Source organism: Amblyomma maculatum, chromosome 9 (genome assembly GCF_055883805.1).
Source record: "Amblyomma maculatum isolate TAMU_Amacu chromosome 9, ASM5588380v1, whole genome shotgun sequence".
NCBI lineage: Eukaryota > Metazoa > Arthropoda > Arachnida > Ixodida > Ixodidae > Amblyomma > Amblyomma maculatum.
In genome coordinates this window covers 50,361,852-50,381,220 of record NC_139352.1, presented here as the reverse complement: position 1 = coordinate 50,381,220, position 19,369 = coordinate 50,361,852, and the positions used below count along the sequence as shown (strand labels likewise).

The 19,369-nt window shown below is 44.1% G+C and overlaps 1 protein-coding gene across 3 annotated transcripts in view; it reads left to right on the top strand.

Moving 5' to 3' along the window:
• Positions 1–704: 704 nt before the first annotated feature.
• The window catches only part of LOC146179042 (activating signal cointegrator 1 complex subunit 1), a 48,112-nt gene continuing 29,447 nt past the window's right edge, over positions 705–19,369 (top strand). The window contains exons 1-4 of one of the 3 annotated variants that reach the window (XM_084578761.1): positions 705–801; positions 10,560–10,692; positions 12,240–12,337; positions 17,049–17,224. In XM_084578761.1, the coding sequence (XP_084434887.1) occupies positions 10,604–10,692; positions 12,240–12,337; positions 17,049–17,224 (363 nt within the window). In that variant the 5' untranslated portion in view covers positions 705–801; positions 10,560–10,603. Of the gene's footprint in view, positions 802–7,071; positions 7,471–7,803; positions 8,180–10,559; positions 10,693–12,239; positions 12,338–17,048; positions 17,225–19,369 lie in introns of those variants that run through there. The other 2 variants (XM_084578760.1, XM_084578759.1) reach the window with 2 other exon arrangements.

Sequence of the window (19,369 nt, the reverse complement as noted above, 5' to 3'; positions counted from 1 at the left end):
TTTAAATCCCAGCCCCCAAATATTCAAGGCATTTCGTAATGCGCTAAAAAAAAAAAAAAGAAAGAACGACTCTTGTCGACAGAGAAAATAAAAGAAAACATTGAGTTTCACCTTCTGAGTGTATTTTGCACAACGCCGTTGTTCGCTACCAAATGGGCAACTTGCCATTTAGCCCTTCAACCTATCTTACGCGGCATTGGATACACCAGGGCTAAGCGCTGAAACACTAGTGCACCGATCATGACGCTACAGACGTAATATACAAGTACTAGAGAAGTATGACAAGTACGCTGGCTATCTCATAATGTGCTGCCAAGGGAAAAGGCAGAATATTACATTTTATATTTACCTCATACAGTCGTGCGCAGACCGTCGACTTGAATTGCCCTTATCGATACTGTACATTCAGGCCGTCTGTCGCGTCGTATATTCCCTATCTGAAGGCGCGCGCCAACTCATCACAGCAAGGGAAAGCTTCAAGGGCCGTACACAACGCACACGTACGGACCCAGGTTCAAAAGTATTCTGTTCCCATGGGCTTTGGAGAAACTTCTGAAATGGTGACCAAGTGACGAAACAGAAACCAAAACTGAAAACGCTCCCTAGAGAAGCGCACGGCACGCTAACTCGCTTACTCCACATGACCGCGATCAACCAATGAGGACGAGGGAGACGGCGTCGCGGCATCGCGAGGCGGGAAGTGGAGTCACGGTGCTACGGGGTTACGGCAACGAAACTCGAAAATAGGGACGACTCTCGACGCGACGAATACGGATGCAGTTCGAACGGAGTGTGCAACTTGTGAGTGTATACAAAGTCTATTTTAAATTGCATGTTCTTCCACAGCTCTCAGTGTCTCGAGGTCACCAAAACGTACCGCGGTGGTTCCCTTGACACGCTGTCTCCGGTTCCTTATTGTGCACGCTTCTGCTAATCTAGATATTTCGTAACAATTATGTCTCATGCGTGGTGGTGTAATTTTTGTGACATTTTATTTATACAGTTACCATTTTCATTATTAACGGTCAATGGTCAACACTGCCTTTGATTTCAAAGCTAATAATCTTTTTGAGGTCAATCATCTCCTCTTCGAGTCTCGGCTAAGCGCAGAATAATGAATCGTTTATGTTTTATGTCGTGCACGTTTGTTGTAAACTTACACGCGACAGCAACCACGACGTAGCGTGTAAAAATCCTGGACAGGGGCGACTCCATACCGCCGATCCCGCACTTGCAGGAGCACTGCAACGAACGCGCGCCAAGGAAAAGAAATTTTCGCTGTGCGGCACGGTTTGGTTTGGTTTGGTTTATGGGGGTTAACGTCTTAAAGCGACTCAGGCTATGAGAGACGCCGTAGTTAAATAGGGAATAGGTGATAATTAAATTAGTGATAGGGAAATTAGTGACAAGGGCTGGTGACAAGGGAATTAGTGATGAGAAAAATAAGAAAGTGATGAGATTACTAAAAGAAATCAGTGATAAGGAAACTGCTGTTAGATAAGATAGTTAGAGAGAAAATCAGTGATAACGAAATTAGTGATAATAAAACTCGTGATGAGGATGTTTCTCATTTGTCCAGTGCGAGTTACCGCAGTGATATCAGTTTTTATGGAGTCCCCCATTATGGCATCTTTCAATACCACCTTCCTTCCTTTACAGCGAGGTTCGAGCGTCTGTGGAGATTGACAGATACTGCGCCTTTCATTTCCTATGTAAACCAGTTTAAAGTTTTTGCTTACATCGCACGGCACACAGACGTGTTTTGCCTCCATTGAGTTATGGCCGCCGCGGCTGGGATCGAACCCGGGTACTCCGCCTTAGCAATTAACCGAGCATCCTAACCATTAAGCCACGGCGGCAGGTGAGAGGAGTACAGAGGAATAGGACTAGAAGAATAATGAAAGCCTACATTCCCTCTCCTATCATTTGCCTCTCATTGTTTGCCTTTTATCGGCGTTTGTTGCAGTGCTACATATAATTATAATTGATTTACAGGAAAGGAAAGGCGCAGTATCTGTCACACACTCTCCGACAAGTGTGCGTTTGGACGGTACACCATATCGCTCCTGTCGTGTGGCGTTCCTTGGCGTTCCTTGGCGCGCGTTCAAGTGTGGGATTGTAAAGCCTCTCGAGGGGCTTTATGGGATTGCAGATGGCAGGAACGCTAGACAAAACTGATTTATTTATAGGAAGGGAAAGGCACGGTAACTGTCTCACTTGTTTTCTGTGGACACCGCAACCGCGCCGTAAGGGAAGGGAGGAAGGTGGGAGTGAAAGTGGAAAGAGAGAAAGAGGAGCCGTAGTGGAGGGCTACGGAGTAATTTCGACCACCTGGGGATCTTTAACGTACGCTGACATCGCACAGCACACGACGCCTCTTCGTTTCGCCTCCATCGAAACGCAGCCGCCGAGGTCGGCTTCGAACCCGGGTATGAGACTTCTGGCTGATCGCTTCGAATTTGGTGGCTTGGTGACGTCACTTATCTGTCGACTAATCAGATGCGCCGCTCGCGCGGACATCTTTCGTCTGTTGCGACGCGCGTCTTTCTCTATTTGCTCTCCTGTCCGCACGAGGCGGCGGAGGTTGCCCCACCGGGGTGGTGCAGTGGTAAGACGCCAGTCCACTGTGCCGGAGTACCCGAGTTCGAACCCGACCTCGGCGGCTGTATTTCGATGGAGGCGAAACGAAGAGGCGTCCGTGTGCTGTGCGATGTCAGCGCACGTTAAAGATCCCCAGGTGGTCGAAATTACTCCGTAGCCCTCCACTACAGCTCCTCTTTCTCTCTTTCCATTTTCACTACCACCTTCCTCCCTTCCCTTACGGCGCGGTTGCGGTGTCCACAGAAAACAAGTGAGACAGTTACCGCGCCTTTCCCTTCCTATAAATCATTCAGTAAATCAATCAGGCAGCGGAGGTGGCTCAGCTGCAGAGCCAGTAGCAGGCCCGTGCATTTTCTTATCCTTCTTCATACAGCCACAACACAAGTCTTCCCACATTGCTTGCATTTATCGTCCTGTCGCCCATCTTTCTGGACGTGATAGGCCCAGACCGGGTGGGTGTAATTCCCTGCCTGTAGACGCATCGCCTCTTTATTGTTCAGACGCTTACCTGGTGGTGGCACCAGTTCTCTGCTTTGTCTATAATTTTCGACTATTTCGGTGTAATTTAATAGACGTTCGTCCATGTTGAGTCTGTTAAATCAATCGGATGACGTCGTAGACGTTATTAGTAATTTAGTAGTGGTGATATCATAACATTTGATAATTAATTAGTAATTAACATAAAAAATTCCATCTGCGCCGGAAATCAAACCTCCATCCCTCTGATCCCCTTAACCACCTGCGCCACGCCTGAGATCGTGAAATGCACCTCATAATTCTCCTTGTCTACCATGAGGAGGATAGTAGTGATTGCAATGGCGCTGCAGTTAGTGATAATGACGATGACATTAGCGATGATAATGACGGTGCATTTAGTGAATAATGACATGAAAGCAAACATGATGCACCGTGTGCACCAGCAACGCTCAAGCTTTCGCATTCCTGCAGTATAGATACGACAGTGCTCTCGGAAGTTTTTAAAAATATGATGCATAACTTTTAAAATAGACAAAAGAAATTATTTGTTTTAAAGGTGCAATCCTAGTTCGAGTTTTGTAAAATAAGGATGATGGCAAAATTTTGCGTATGGGACAAATGAGGCGCACATAACATTTTGCTTGGTTATGTGATGAGTCTTCTTTGCACAGTTTGGCTTCGATTTGTGTTTTCTCTCTTTGGTAATGAAATGACTTCTTGAGTGGCCTTTTACCACTATTCCAGGAAACGAAAAACCATCTCGAAGAGGACTAGGCCCGTATTTCGAGTTTGCGTCGTTATCGAAGTGTCGCTATCTTACGTCACCTCGAATCATCTGATTGGTCGAAACACCGGAACCGGGTTTTGCCACTATGGAACCGGAAGAAGTAGCCGCATCATGTTCCGGCGTTTCCACCAATCGGATGACTCAAGGTAAGGGATAGCGCGACACTTTCGATAACGACGCAAACTCGGAATACGGGCCCTGGTTAAGCTTGTCGACTGCAGCAACTATAGTCTACAACCTATAGCTCAAATAAGCCAGTATATAGCTGATCATATATGCCAGCTTAAAATGGACATCTCAGCTAACGCTCCATCTCGTCTTTGCTTGAAGATGTCATGGTGAGCTATATAGAAGCCGTGTTTTAGGCCATGCCTACAGCCCTTTCTACTTAGCTTTTTGGTTCTTCTGTGGCTGCAGTATGCTGTATCCACATGTTGCAGGATGTGGTGATAGCCTAAGAATACAGCTGTGATTGGATAAAGCTTCGGAGAAATGCGGTAGATTCCTCGCAAAGAAAGTTATCTGGCAAATAATGCCGTGAAGTGTGTGATGCTGTTTCTCAGAGAGCTTCCTCTGGGGGCATTTGCCGCTGTACGTGTTCTTGAGTTGCGTCTGGTTATAACAAAAACCCGTACACTGTCACCATGTAAGCCACATGCAGCGTGTGGGCATACAGCTAACTGCAGCCACAAAGGCATTAGAAACGTAGTGCTCAGAGATTTGTTATTTTCTCAAGAATGACTTCCCTCTCGCCAAGGTGTTTTCAAGAGCAGATTGAACCGTTAACAGCTGTAGCCCATATTAAGTCGGCTATTGTCAACTACCGGCTTCGTCAAGTTTACTTGTACACGAGTTGGTAAACTTGACAAGCTGACAACTACAGGCATCTTCAAGATGGATTTGCATTTACTGTGAGGAAGAATGTGACTGCTCAAAAGAAGAGAAAATACAGAGAAGATATACGAATAAGAACAGGATATCTAATGAACATGCTGCTCATGTTCAGTTCTTGTTCATGCGTCTTTTTATTTAGCGTTGTTGCATTCCTGTCATCCTTATAACTCGTCCTAAAAAAAAAAAAAAAAAAAAAAAAAAAAAAAAAAGAGGCGGGGGGAGTTGCGCATGCTTGGCTTGCTTTTGCAAGGCTTATCTGCTTCAAACAGCCGTTGGATTATACAGTATAGGGAGAAGGATAAGCATCTGATTATGGATGCTTAGTCTAAATATATATGGCTTAGAGAACGGTGTAGCGAGAACCAAAGCCGAGTGAGTGTGAGTGAGTGAGAAGACTTTATTTACACCGACATGGACCTCGGGGCAGGGACTCAGCCAGGGGGATCGGTCTCCTTGCCGGCTCTCCTGCGCCGCCCAGTCAAAAAATTCAATGGGTCCAATTGGGAATTTCCCAATTGAAATGAATTGGTCAAAAACCATTTGTGTTTTCGCCACCCATTGGGCCTGACCATTTCATATGAATTGGTGCTCCCAATTGGGAATAATTGGTCACCCATGAAGACCAAATGGTTTCCCCAATTGAACTCAAATGGTATACCCATTGAGCCCAAATGGTTTGAACTCACATAGCTGAAGAAAAAAAAAAAGAATGGAGATGCAATTTCAATGTTTTCTGCCTAGAAGTTATAGGGGAGCCAATTTTTAGACAAGTTCAATGAAGTTACAATTTTTTACAGAAATCATGGGAGACAAGCAAGAATTACACACGGAACTAACACAGATTCAATGTATACATTCACAGGTTGCAGACTTATATACTCCATTCTTTGAACAGTGCTGCTGGGACCAGTGACACATTTTTGTTATTCAGAGTTAACTTATTTAATTATGCCTGCAGTTACAGTAAACATGATATAATCAATTAATAAGATTAAGCGGCATATACTTTTTATAAGAACTTAAATTTTTCACTCTTGTCTCTTTATACAGGTATGTATATCTGTGCACATCTCAGTCAAGGATATCACTGACTTGACTTTCCCAATTGGGAATGTTTGCTTAGGACCAATTAGAACCAATGGGAAGCCCAGTTGGAAGCCCAATTCGTTTCAAATGGTCGTCCCAATTGGGAGCGAGGGAATCCCAATTGGGATTGAAGTAACCCATTGGGCTTCCCATTAGCCCAATGGGTTTATTCAATCCCCCCATTGGTTTCTTCAGTCCCAATTGGGACGCCCAATTAGTTTCTTCATTCCCAATTGGGAGTCTTGAAACCAATGGGTGTCCCAGTTGGGAGTGAAGAAACCAACTGGGCTTCCCAATTGGGAGTGAAGAAACCCGTTGGGTTGGACAGTACCCATTGGACAAACCATTTGGGATTGGCAGAACCAATTCAATCTGACTGGTCTTCCCAATTGGACCCATTGATTTTTTTTGACTGGGCGTGGCCGCAGAGAAGGTCTTGGAGTAAGCCTCCTTCGCCAGGCGTAGGACGATTTTTTGTTTATCCACATTTGGGCTGCGGATGTAGGACTCCCAGGTAATTTGATCAAGGGGATCAGCTTCTTTAGCACCCGGAGAATCGGGGCATTGCCAGGTTAGGTGATTTTGACTCAGAGGTACGTTGCAGAGATTGCAAGCCTCTGGGTCCCCTGTCAACTCATTATGCAGAGTAACATGAGGAAAGAAACGATTGGCCTGAATTTTTCGCCAGGCCCTGCATTCTGTAGGTATTAGGGACCTATCTGGTGGTGGATAGCGAGAGCCGAGTACAGTTACAGCGGAAGGGCGTTCAAATCACGCGCGTAGGTGTAGTCACGTGTGTAAGCAAACTCCGCTGGCCGCAAGGCCAGCCGTGAATTTTTTTCGTGGAAACAAAGCCACACATACACCGCCGCGCCGCACTTCAACAAATCCCAGCCAGCGTAGATACCAGCCATGCCAGCCACCCTCTATGCATTTATCACCTGCATTGCCTGCTGCCCCTTCGCTCGCTTATAATCTCAGTAGCAGCGTTTGCACCCTGTGCGCGCGTTTCGAGAGAAAAACCGAGAAACGCGCAGGCGGGGTGATGGATCTGGGAGATCATGGCCGTAAGAACAACTACAGTGCTCTAGAATATATTGTAGAGCACTGTAGAACAGCTGATTTTGCCGTTATAGTGTTGGTGACGCTACAGTTACTACAGTCGGTCGGTCAGACTCAGGCGCTACTAACGTTGGGCGCTACCAACGTTACTAGATGGCGCTACATCATCATTCACTTCGTTTGAGCGTTCCAAGCACTGCTGGGCAGTGGGGTATGGTAGTTGAAAAGTTGAGCTTTAAATTCATGGGTCAAGGAGGCCCAGTATCCAGAAAACCCACTCAACCCAGTCCAAGATCGCAGTTTTCTTCATTTTCGCTTCTCCACGTGTGGTGTTGCGCGTGTAAGCTCGTGTGTCCACGTATTTTAACATGTCGCTCATGTTCGAATGTGTTTGAACCCGGCGCTGCTTGACTGAAGTGCTGCCAGCATGGATGTCTTGAACTGCGAACTGCTATGGATTGACGGATCCTGCTACCGCAAGCTGACACCGATTAACCGATTTTCGCCGGCCGAAAACGGCGACATTGAAGACAAATACAGCGATCGTGGCTGCAGTGGCGGTGGTAAGCAATTTCAAGAACGAGTCGGGGGTTCAAGTGCCGGCTGGAATCGTGTTTCGCTAAAACATTGCTCTTCCAAAAAACCGGGCACACCGCAGCTGTTCGCTAATTTGCTTTCTTTTTCTTTTTCAGACTGATCTTTTGCGCGTTTTGTGTAATGTATGTAATAGGCGTGGTATTGGATCTGGGATCTGTCATGTCTTCATGCTGGCGTGAGCGCACTGCCTAGCTAGCTTGACTTCCATAGGAAAACAGCTTCCTCCAGCATGACGTCTGTCACACACACTACGTCGAGCTTGGCATACCACCGCCGTATTGTTGATCGAGAGCATGCACTTCTAGGCGAAGCTCCTCCATGCGAGCGGGCCACGCCGACGCGCGCGTATCGTTACCCACCACAGTGCGCTCCTTGGCGTGCATTCATCACTGTGTTACGGTTGCTGTTGCCTACTGATCGCTCTTTCCTAGCGGTCCATGCAAGACATGTCTCAAGTAAGATCCATCGAACCTGCACGGAGACGTGTCTTGAGTGGAATCGGTCGAAGTTGCATGGTTGTCTGGCTAGCCACAAGTTCAGCGACGCCAGCGATGAATCAACGGGGCGTTACTTTCCAAAACCGTGTTGTCGTACCAAGACGTAAGATCGTTCAACTTCACAGTTCGGTGGCGCAAGAGTTCAACCGCTGCCAAAGTTCGGTATTGCGAACCGAAGGTAATCACTATTCTTCTGACCTCTACGCACCAAGCAAAGTTCAAGTCAGGACGTTACTATATGCAGTGACCTCGACACTCTAGTGCTGACCGCTGGAGATTGAAGCTCACCAGAGGCAGTGCAAACAGAATTCACCAGCCATTTCATTCACCTGACCAGTGAGATTTGTGAAAGCATTTGCTTCCATTGATGCATGCAAGAAAGCGAATTAATTGAATTCTGCACCAAACTGCGCTCTCTTCTCAAAAAGTGTAACTCTGCATATGTTGAAAACTGTCTGGTCCTGAAAAAGATTTGTTGCTAGTCTTCTCGACTGTGCTGTTGTGAACAGACTGCATTGCATTCTCAAATTCATGAGAAAGCTGTGAAAGCCCTGTTGGCCTTCCAGAGGAAACTGAGTCCAGTTATTGTCTCTCAAAGCCTCAAAACGGTTCAGGCTCATCATAGGCTGACAAAACGCAGTCAAGTCTCAGTCACACTCAAGAGATGCTGCAAAAGGCTATGAGTAAAAAGCTCGAGGGTCTGTGGGCCAAAAGGGGGCAGCTGTAGGTCGACTGCCGACACATTAAGCACGTCGGTGTCGCTGTTTGTGTCCATGTCGGGTCACCACTCTTGGGACGCTAGCTCAGGTCAGGAATGATTGACCGGGAGCCGCGAATCCCAAACCAAGACTGATCTTTATTTTTACTATTGGCCGCTAGGCATGTCCATGCTGTGTCATCCTGTTTCCTCATGCTCTAACCTTCTCTCGCGAGGAAAGGGAAACCATCTGCACGGCACGCACATGTAGGTCGCTACAAGACTATCCCGACATCTACGTTCAGAGTGCCCAATGAGGAGCCAGGTGCCAATCTTGGTTGTAAAGTATCAAGAATTGTCTCCGACAGGAAGGATATGGGTTCTGCAAAGCTTCATGCAATTTCATCCAACCATAACCAGATCAAGTTTGTTCGAGTAGACATCAATGCAGGCTTCTAAGTGGATTCGGGAGTGGAAGTAGCTGTGATGCCAGGCTCATTTCTGGACATTATAAAAAAAGACTGAGAAACCATAAGCCGAGCTCATATGTCCAAGGAGGCTACGTTTGAATGTCCTTTGCACATTTCAAGCCGTTTGCGCTGGAAGAGCAAATATACTGCATAAAGAGTATTTGCAAAATAGGATATTTCAATACCAACTGACATTAACATGGACACTATGGAGCACCAGCAGGTTATATCTAAGCTAGCAGAAATAACAGAGTCCTATCAAACAACTCGGATGCAACGCAGAAGCAAGTATTGAGCCTCTGTCAAGACTCTGCGTGTGAATGTGCAGTCAGCCAATAAGGGGAAATTTAGACAGTTCACATCTAATCGAGGCAAACTCTTCCGTGTGAGCAGGCCACACTAGTGTGTATACAATGTTACCTACAGCTGTGACGTGCAGCATTCAGTTTCAGTGGAGGCGCTTTCCTGGCCAATATAAATATGTTGAGGCACTTATTTTGCCAGGAGTATACCACTGGTGACTGCATGGGGCTTAAATATTAGCGGCTGCTACAAGCCTGCAATGACACAGAATTTTGGAAACACAATAAACAACTTGTAATGCCACTTATCACGTACCTCTTACTATCTGTAATGCTTCTTCGAAGAAACGGTTGATTATACCACCTGCTTAGCATTCATTGATGAGAACTAGCAACCCAATCTGCATCAGAGAGCAAGGGTACTAATACAAAGTAAGAATGAGTAAAATAAGTGGCTGCATTTCGATGGAGGCATAATACAAGGCACCCATGCATTGTGGATTGCTGTCAGTTTACACCATAGATTGCAAAGTGGTTAAAATCAATCCAGAGCCCTCCTTTGCAGCATCCTCTGTTGCCTGCGTGTCGGTTTGGGATGTGATACTTAAATGCAGAGTTACGGAAGCACTTCAGGGCATACGCTCACTTTTCAACAGGGTTACTTGTCTTCGTCACCTCTGATACAAGTTGCAACATACTACTACAAAGATGGCGGCAGGTTGCCCTGTCAAAGAGCGGCCACTTGACTGCAGCATTGTAGGTCATGTTAAGAACTCATGCTTGATGGCTCGCACTTATGTAGTGAGTGCAAATTTAGTGAAGCAGGAGAAAAGTGAAAATGCACCTATCACTCTATGAGAAACTTGGTGAAAGCTAGGTTCAGTCCTTTATTATAGCACCCATAATGTCACCCTCAAGCCATGTCTCAAGGCATGCTTGCTTATAATATTCTTTCTTTACCACAGGTTGTTGTGAGTGGCGCCAGATGGACTGGCTGCATTTATAGCATTTTTTGCTTGCGTGCTGTGTACTTTCACCAATATTTTGCGCACCACGTTTCACAAATGTTGGCTTTTGTTCTTCTTCCAGGGAACTCCTATGATGATGAGCCCTCCTGCTTGGCTCCAAAAGTGATGGCTCACCAGACGTACCACGATACTAGCAGCTCGACGCAAAATGCGTACTTCCGGCGTACGCATTATGTGCCACAGATTTTCCTTCCGTAAGCCAGAAACAAGTTCTTACTAACATTTTGATTCTCTCAACAAAGGTAGTAGAGGCATTAAGGTTTCACACCAAACTAGAATGTAAAGAAAGTACAGCTCTCCATATCTTTAATTAGCTTACTGCCGCATTTTCTTTGCTTCTAGGCCTTTTGATGACCAAAGCTTGCAGAAAGAGCAAGGTTAGGCATGGGCTTAGTGCTTAGTACTTATCTTTTCGTGAGTGAGTTGTAAGATGTGGAAGCACAGAAAAGGGGGCCATCATGCAAGCTAGTTAAACATTTGACTATCTGTACATGTGGCATCACTCCAGTATTGTGTATAGATTGCAGATACTATAGCTACATGCCGATGCTGACTTGACACAAAGAAAGCTTACCGAGACCTGCTGACTTCTCCTGTTAGGATGAAAGTGACTACAACAGTGAGTGTGTATCGTGGCCATATTAGATATATATCTTTATATTACTAACAGTGGATATACATAAATGTTTGGGAGGGCGGGTCTGTGGTTCAGTAACATATGAGAAAATATCAAAATCCTGATGAGTAAAAAGGTAGTTTATAAGTAGCTTCTAATATCAGGAGAGCGAGTGAAATAAGGAAACACCTGAACAGTCTGGAACATTTGGGAACATTAAATTTAATCATTTGTTTTTATTCAATGAGCTGCATATAGAAAACCACATTTAGTGTTTTGTTTCTTTTGTTAAGTTTCTATGTAAAAAAGGGGACATTCCTTCTTGTAGTGACCTTGTTTTTGTTTTGTTTTTTTCCCCACGAACTGAAAAAGCTTACATATCGTTGCGGTGAGCACTTTCTGTCAGGTGCACGCCGGGATGAGCTAGCTCGGTAAGGTTTGAAAGGACTTTTGTAAGATGCTGTCGTCGAATGTTTTCAAGCACCGGTCATGGCCACTGTTCAAATTGCTGCACAGTGCAAAGTAGGTACAGAACGGAGTCGAAGATCTCCTCTGTCTCATGTACTTGGGATCTCTTTCCATGTAATGGCCCAGTGCTGGTGACACTAACTGAACCAGGCACAGCCTGTTCTGCAGCTGGCTTCCAGTGGGCATTTTATTGTCTCAAAATATGTTCTAGCGCAATCACAGTTTACTGCTTGTGTAGTCTGACATCCCACACCTGCATTTGGTATGTCTGTTTGTTAATTATTCCCAGAGTATTCCAGTTTTGTTTCTGACAACTGTTGTTGCTCAGTTTTATCATTAAATTGAACATATTAATTTTTGATAGGCTTATAATACAGCCCTTATGTAATCTGGCCAAGCCTCATGTTTAAAAGCACTTCGACACTGGGTCCTTATGACCAGGGCACTCATTTTCGTCTCTGGCATTAGTTGACATGAAGGAAGCATGAAATTTATGGCAAGTTCGTGACAGTGTCCGATATAATGCACTTCCAAATTTGTTGTAAAGGCCTTAATTTGGAGTTGGCCCTGGAATCTGTGTGCTGAACTCGTTGCTTCTTGTCGTTAAACCTTGCCTCTCAAGTGCCTTTTATGTGTACTTTTTGTTTCCTTGCAAAGGCGACTCTGTGGAAAGAAGCATGCTGTGAGGATGGCGATGGAACGCGACACGAACACGACCATTAAGATGCCTCCGCCAGATTCGTGTGACGACGTTAGTAAGTAAATTTGCATTGCCTCATGCATAACACACAAATGCTGTCACCTGTACCAGAGAGAGATAGAGAGCAAAAGGTAACGTCTGGAGGACATTAATGTTTAATCTCACCTTTACTAAAGCTTGGTGTCGGTTGGTAGCACAACGCTTGTCCGTGTGACAGTCGAGGTATGTTCTTGATAACATTTTAAAGTTGGGCTAGCCGGTATTAAACATTTAAGAAAACAACTCTTGTTGGTGGGACTGGAGAGAGACCTTTCTAAGTGAGTTGGCAGCCGCCAAATGTTTAGCCTGCTGGCGTCTTCTGCCGATGAGCTCTAGCTAAGTTTTCCCAGATATGTCATTTATTTTTCTCCCCTACTCACCTACCTTGTCTCAGATTTTGCCGTTTGCCAAGTAAATGTGTAGTTTGTTGATGCTCGTGTGTCATCTCTTTCCTGTCCGTTTTCTACATGCTGTTTTCTGCTATGTTTAGGACATGTTTCATGCTTCTCATATACATTCGTCCAAATATATTGCACATATCTTTCCATATATCGCATGCCTGTAGGCATATTGCAATGAAACTTTTTTTTTCTTGCATGGTCCATGCCCCAACTTATTCACAGGCAGTCAACAGAAACAACTCCCCTCTTCTGTACTTTTGAAGGCTCATTTTGTGACTTTATATAGTGTAAATTGTGTTGGCATTTCAAGGTTTTTTATTCATCTTCCTTTCTTTTTTCTTCTATGTATTGTCATTTCAATCATAACAAAATGAGGAACTAATAGAGCAAGAAAACATGAGCTCAGAATCAGAAAGGACGATGGGGCACGACCTACATTCAGTCTGACTGTCACGTTACTAAGCCACTCGCACGTCTTTATCGCTACCCAAAAAAAGGAAAAACTGTAACAATAGAGGGTGTTCTCGTTAAACGTGTCTCATTTTGGTTGCCCTCTGAAATGCCACAACACTGAAAACCCTTCTGCCTTTCTCCTTGTGAAAGGAAAACACAAATTCAGATATTGTTTCATTCATGGTTCATACACTGCAACCCTGTCCCTATTAGAATGAACACTTGTCATATTAGAGCAGTATTTGGTGTAATTATTAACTTCCTTTTTTTTTTTTTAGTTTTGCTGTGATCCTCGTTTTAACAGATTCCTCTCATACTGGGTAATTTGAGCCTAACGCGAACCCACACTGAGCGAGCCTGCCGTCCACCTAAACTGCAGGTTAGGCTTTGCAGGTCAGGTGTATGGCGGGTTCGCTCTGTGTTGGATTGCGTTTTCTCTGGGCTAGATAGCTCTATCAACAGAATACTCGTCATTTCAACTCATAAGTGCTGCTGCCATAAGAAAATATATAATTCCACCAATACTATCATGCTGAAAGAAGTTTTGCTTATGATAGTTATGACACTTTAGAAAGATCATCTTCAAAAACCACTGCACCTCACTTCAAAAAATTACAGGATAGAGAAAACGTTAAAGTGTCACTTGCATTTTCCCGTGAAATTGCAACAAAAACAAATTTATCCTATTTTAAGCTATCATCAGACCTGCCAGCAAGCAGAAAAATACTTTATAAATACCGGAAAGTCTTAGGATATTGCGTAAGATGAAATTTAGCTAGATACGGCAAGCACTATATCGAATTTCTGATGCCTACTTTTTAAGAGGAAGGCCTAAGCAAATCTATACAATAAAAGCATGCTCTAAGTTCTATATTTACTTTTATATTCCTAGTCTACATAATGCAATACTTTTTGGTTCCCGACATTTATCAAGAACTGAGGATTGTATATAGCATGTTTTCATTAAAAATTAAAGATGATGGTGTTTTTTATAATCAATCAAAGTTATACTTATTTATATTTTTGAATATTTGCCGATTTCGAAGCAATGTGGAGAAACAACGGACAATTCTAGAGCTACAAATTTTGCCAGCAATAAAGAACAATATCTGTATAATTCAGAGAAAATATTTCTGTGGCAACACCGTATTGCATCGTGCCAGAATGTAGGGCTGAACATTGTGAATTTTCAGTACAAGCACTCAGTTTCACGATTATTTTTGTAATTTCAAACAATATAATGCAACACTTTTTTTAGTCCCTAACATTTCTAAGATACTGAGAGTTGTTGAGAGGGATTTTATAAAGATCGAAGATGTGGTTCTTTTTTTTTTAAATTGGAATCAAAGCTGTCGCTTTCTTGCTGTCTTCAAATTTCGGCTGATTTGGTGCGTTGTGGAGAGAGCACCTAATGGTACAGAGCTCCCAATTTTGCCTGAAATTGGGACTGTAATCTGCATAATACATAGAAAATGTTTTAATGTGAACAACTTAATGCTTTGTTCTAGAATGTAGGATTAAAAATACATTTATTTGCAGTGCATCGCTTCTGGAGCAATGTGTGCAATTTTTTTCTGAACCAGCTGTGCCAACAAAAAAATGTTTTAAAGCTCTTCTAAAATTAAGAGTTGCATAGATTTATTAGGTAAAAAGTAATGCACGACAAAATTTTAGTATGCAAGCAGATGGGCTCCAAACTTTCAATGTTTCGCAATGTTTCGCAATGTTTCGAAAAAGGTATGACGTATCTTGCACACCTAATGTTAATTCCTTTATGTCAAGTCATTTGCCCACCACATATAAGAATTTCATTGAAAACAAAAAACAGTCATGGGACCTTGTTTACTATTCTTCTCTGAACACATCCGTTATACATATAGTTAAATCTCGTTACAAGAGACACTGTTATAAGAGACACTCGGTTATAAGAGACACTTGAAAATGGTTTGGTTGGTTATCCTATGTTTGCCATGTTAACAACATTGCATACAAGAGACATGGTTACAAGAGACACTCGGTTACTATGGACAACTTTTTCAGGTCCCTGGAGTAAATTCTTCACTATTTAGAAGCGACACAACCCAGGTGTGCTCATGCAATGCAGCTGAAGCGTACCAACTCGTACATGATGCACTTCAGATCCCTTAGCTAAATTTTGTTCCATATCAACGTCCTTTTTGTTGTATACGTCAGGAACTGAGGAGTGCTTCCCCATGATTTGAAAGTCAAAATGACCCCGTGGTTGCAGCCACTGGCATCGCATTACTGTCACCTACGAAGCAAATCAAAATGCATAAATGACAACCAGTATTTTTAACTCCTCGCTGTTAAAATTTGATCACAAGATGAAAGCTCAGAATCCTGATGTTTTTCTCTTTGTGAACAATGCTTCTTGCACCACCAAAAGCACCAAAGTTCTCGTGCTCAAAGCCACCAAAGTTATTTTTTCCTCCAAACTTCACACCCTACTTTCAACCAATAGACAAAGGCATTATGCACTCTGTCAACTTGCTGTACACAACAAGGTTTGTAGAATGTCTGTTGTTTGACAGGCAGCAAGACTGTACAATAGTAATTGATGTGAAATTTGCTGTTCAGGTGATTTCAGTTGTCTGGAATGGCCTGAGAAATGAAGCTGTGAAAAACTGTTTCAAACAACCAGGCGTTAAATGTGGTGACATGATGTAAGAGAGCCCAGATATGGATACTGTGAAAAGCCTTCTTGAAGATGAAGCTTAGGCGAGCGCTTCTGAGGTACCGGCACCTTTTGAGGAGTTCGTATCTGCAGATGGTGGATCTTGTGTGCTCCTGAAGACCTTAAAGACTGTGCGAGTAAATGGCACATGTGCCACAGAGGATGACTATGAGGACATTTCAGAGGAAAAATGTCAGCATCTGAAAGTGACGAGCATGTAAGAGTGCTTCAAAGGTATTAGAGCAACAGGAAGGCTTGCAAAGTGAAGCACTTTACCTCCAGAATTTGGGAAGGAATACACTCTGCACTCACAGAAATACATACTAGTATGAATAACTTCTTTAAGCTTTCCTGAACAATTGCCTGTTAATGCGTGTGAATGCATTGATGTGCTGATGTGCAGTAAACTAATCAAAACAGTGTTTTTAGAATTTTTGGTTACAAGAGACCTTGCTTACAAGAGACATCTTTTTTGGGTCCCTTGAGTGTCTCTTGTAACGAGGTTATATATATATATATATATATCTGATTAATATATATATATTAATCATATTTGCTTTACAGACTTAAGAATTCTGCTATTACATGAATGAAGCCATTATACACATATATACTATACTCATACTCTGAAGCCTCATGTCACTTCGATAAGTTAAACTCTATATACCATACTAATGCCCATTCTGCACTCCCCTGCTCATGTATCCAACATTTTTCTGCCATAGCCTTTCATCATTTTCATCGGTATAAAAAGATGCAGGTTTGCAGTGTTCATTGTTCAGTCTTTGCGCTGTTCCTTTATGTCATGTCTAACCGACCTTCAGCTGTTCCCTAATGCTAGATTTTAGTTTGTTTGAAAAAAGTCTGCTGCAAATTCCCAGCTTTTGCTGATCGGTAATCAGTCCTCTTTAGAGCTGTGTACCTCCCATTCTTGCAATGCATTCTGGCGTCTCACAAATATCTCTACTTGCATCATTGAAATTCCACAAAACTTGCGGTCACACGCCCTCACCTCCAGTTCGTCGGCTTCAATAAGCAGTTTGCAGATATTGCAGAATGTAAAGTGCTGCCTTCTAAGAGGGAGAGAGATAGTGGCCGAGCAGCATGACAATCATCCTGCAGGTTTTTGTCTGACCTGTTTGTCATAGGCTCGTTACTTTTTTTTTCCCTCTCCGCAGTCATCACTGGTAATACCGAGGAGGATGTGGAATCGGCCCATCTGAGGATATCGGCCACCGTGAATGCCATGCGGCAGCACGAGCACTACACACACTTTGTATGCTTCCCTCTCAACCACCAGAAGCTTGGCTCCACGGTGGAAGAGTTCAAGGAGATTGTCGTGAAGTCATGTTCGGTAAGAGGTTGGCTTGCACGATGCAATATAGTTAATGGGCCTTTTTCTTCCTTGGTAAATGTGGTTTTGAATGATGTGAGTTGGATGGGAATGTAGGACGTAACAAAGGAAGAGTGCAGTTCTGTTTAATGACGAAACCTGCAGCAACATTATTAAAACAGCTCAAAGACATGAGCACGTACGCAGGTTGAGCACTGAGCTTATGGCTGTTTCTATTCGGGCATTGCCACAGACTGTATACTGTGAACAGAGTATTAGTTGTGGCACAACCTCGAAAAGAAATGATTGTAAGCACAGCACTCTCTCTTTGTATATATTTGTAGGTGAGTAGCTCTCCAAGAGATGGGAGTTCCAATTCACCTCATCTGTCTCCTCAGGAATCTGTATGAAAGGCAAGAGGCCACAGTCAGAACTGGGCATGGTCTTACTGATTGATTTCCGATTGAGAAAGGAGGGAGACAAGGCTGTATACTGTCGCCCTGCCTATTTAACCTATATGCTGAGTGCATCATGAGGAAGGCCGGTCTGTACGAGTCTTCAGCTGAAGTGAAGATTGCTGAAAAACGTATCAACAACCTTAGATATGCGTATGATACCACTTTAATGGCAGAAAGTGAAGTGGAACTCAAGAGACTTCTGATGCGTGTACAAGAAGAGAGTGAGAAGTTTGGGCTTAAACTGAACATTAAAAAGACGAAGATCATGGCGTCTTGCCCTATCAAGTCCTGGAGCATCAAGGGACAAGAAGTGGAAGCTATGACAGATTTTCTCTTCTTGGGCTCCAAGATTACCCCGAAAGGAGACTGCAGCCATGAAATTAGGAGACGTCTGCTTCTGGGAAAGAGAGCCATGGCTAGCCTTGACCGCCTAGTAAAGAGCAGAGACATTAGACTGCCAACCAAGATCCGTATAACTCGTGCTATGGTCTTTCCATTTGTGATGTATGGATGCTGGAGTTGGACTGTGAAGAAGGCTGACCGCCGAAGAATTGACGCGTTTGAATTGTGGTGCTGGCGGAGACTCTTGAGAGTTCCTTGGACTGCCAGAAGATCAAATCAGTAGATATTGTCGACCATGAACCCTAACTGCTCATTGGAGGGTCAAATTCTAAAGTTAAAGCTCAGCTACTTTGGTCATCTGATGAGAAGAGAGGAGTCGCTGGAGAAAGATTTGATGTTGGGAAAGGTTGAGGGTCACCGGAGAAGGGGTAGGCAGTGAACGCGGTGGTTAGATGGCATCCTCGAGGCGCTGCAGATGAAGTTATGTGATGTTAGAAAGATAGTGAGAGACCGGAAAGCATGGCTTGATATGGTCTATAGGGTCACGAAGAGTCGGACACGACTGAACTGAACTGAACTGAACTAAACTGAACTGAACTGAGTAATAAGAACAGGCCAGTAATAGTGGAATTTTTTCCCCAAAGTAAAAGATAGCATTCTTTCACAAAGAGCTAAGTACAGATGTGCAGGCACATCTATAGGTGTTAAAGGGCCACTGTCCAGGGAAGGCCCTTTTAAGCAAAGGAGCCCAGTGTTTCGATCAGGTACCGGAGATAGTCTGTGCAAAATGCTACAGTGACACGCGCGCCGCAAAGCATCGAAAATACAATTCAAAGCTATCTCATGCTCTCCTCCGGGAAGCCAGATTCCCCGTTTCCTGCGCTGGCTCAACGGGCCACGATAATGACGTACGTACCGGGAACGATGTCAATTGGTCCGTCTCGCTGACTGACGGGAGAAAGATGGGTGTCTACCGCTCGCAGCGCGCTTTTCCCTCGCCACGGCCAGGCTGAATCCAGCGGCGCGCGTTCCCTCGACCGTTTCTTTCTTTTTTTCGCGCTCGCGGAGAGCCACGCCCCACCTCCCGCCAAACGCGGAGGAGGAAGGGGAATTTGTATTGCGGAGGCTAGACGACCTCGGGCAGGAGAGTGAAAAACCTTTGCGAGGGAATGTAAGGAGAAAGGCATGACAGAATCGGGTGATTGCGGTGGCTGTAACTGCGTTATTAGTTACTCTTTTCAAAAACATTTTGCGGCCTTGCGTTTAGGGGCGAAGTCTCACAGTCACCGGGAAAGAAAATATTTTCGACCGGAGGGTGGACAGTGGGCCTTTAACTTGTCACGCTAAAAAAACAAGCACGTGGCAA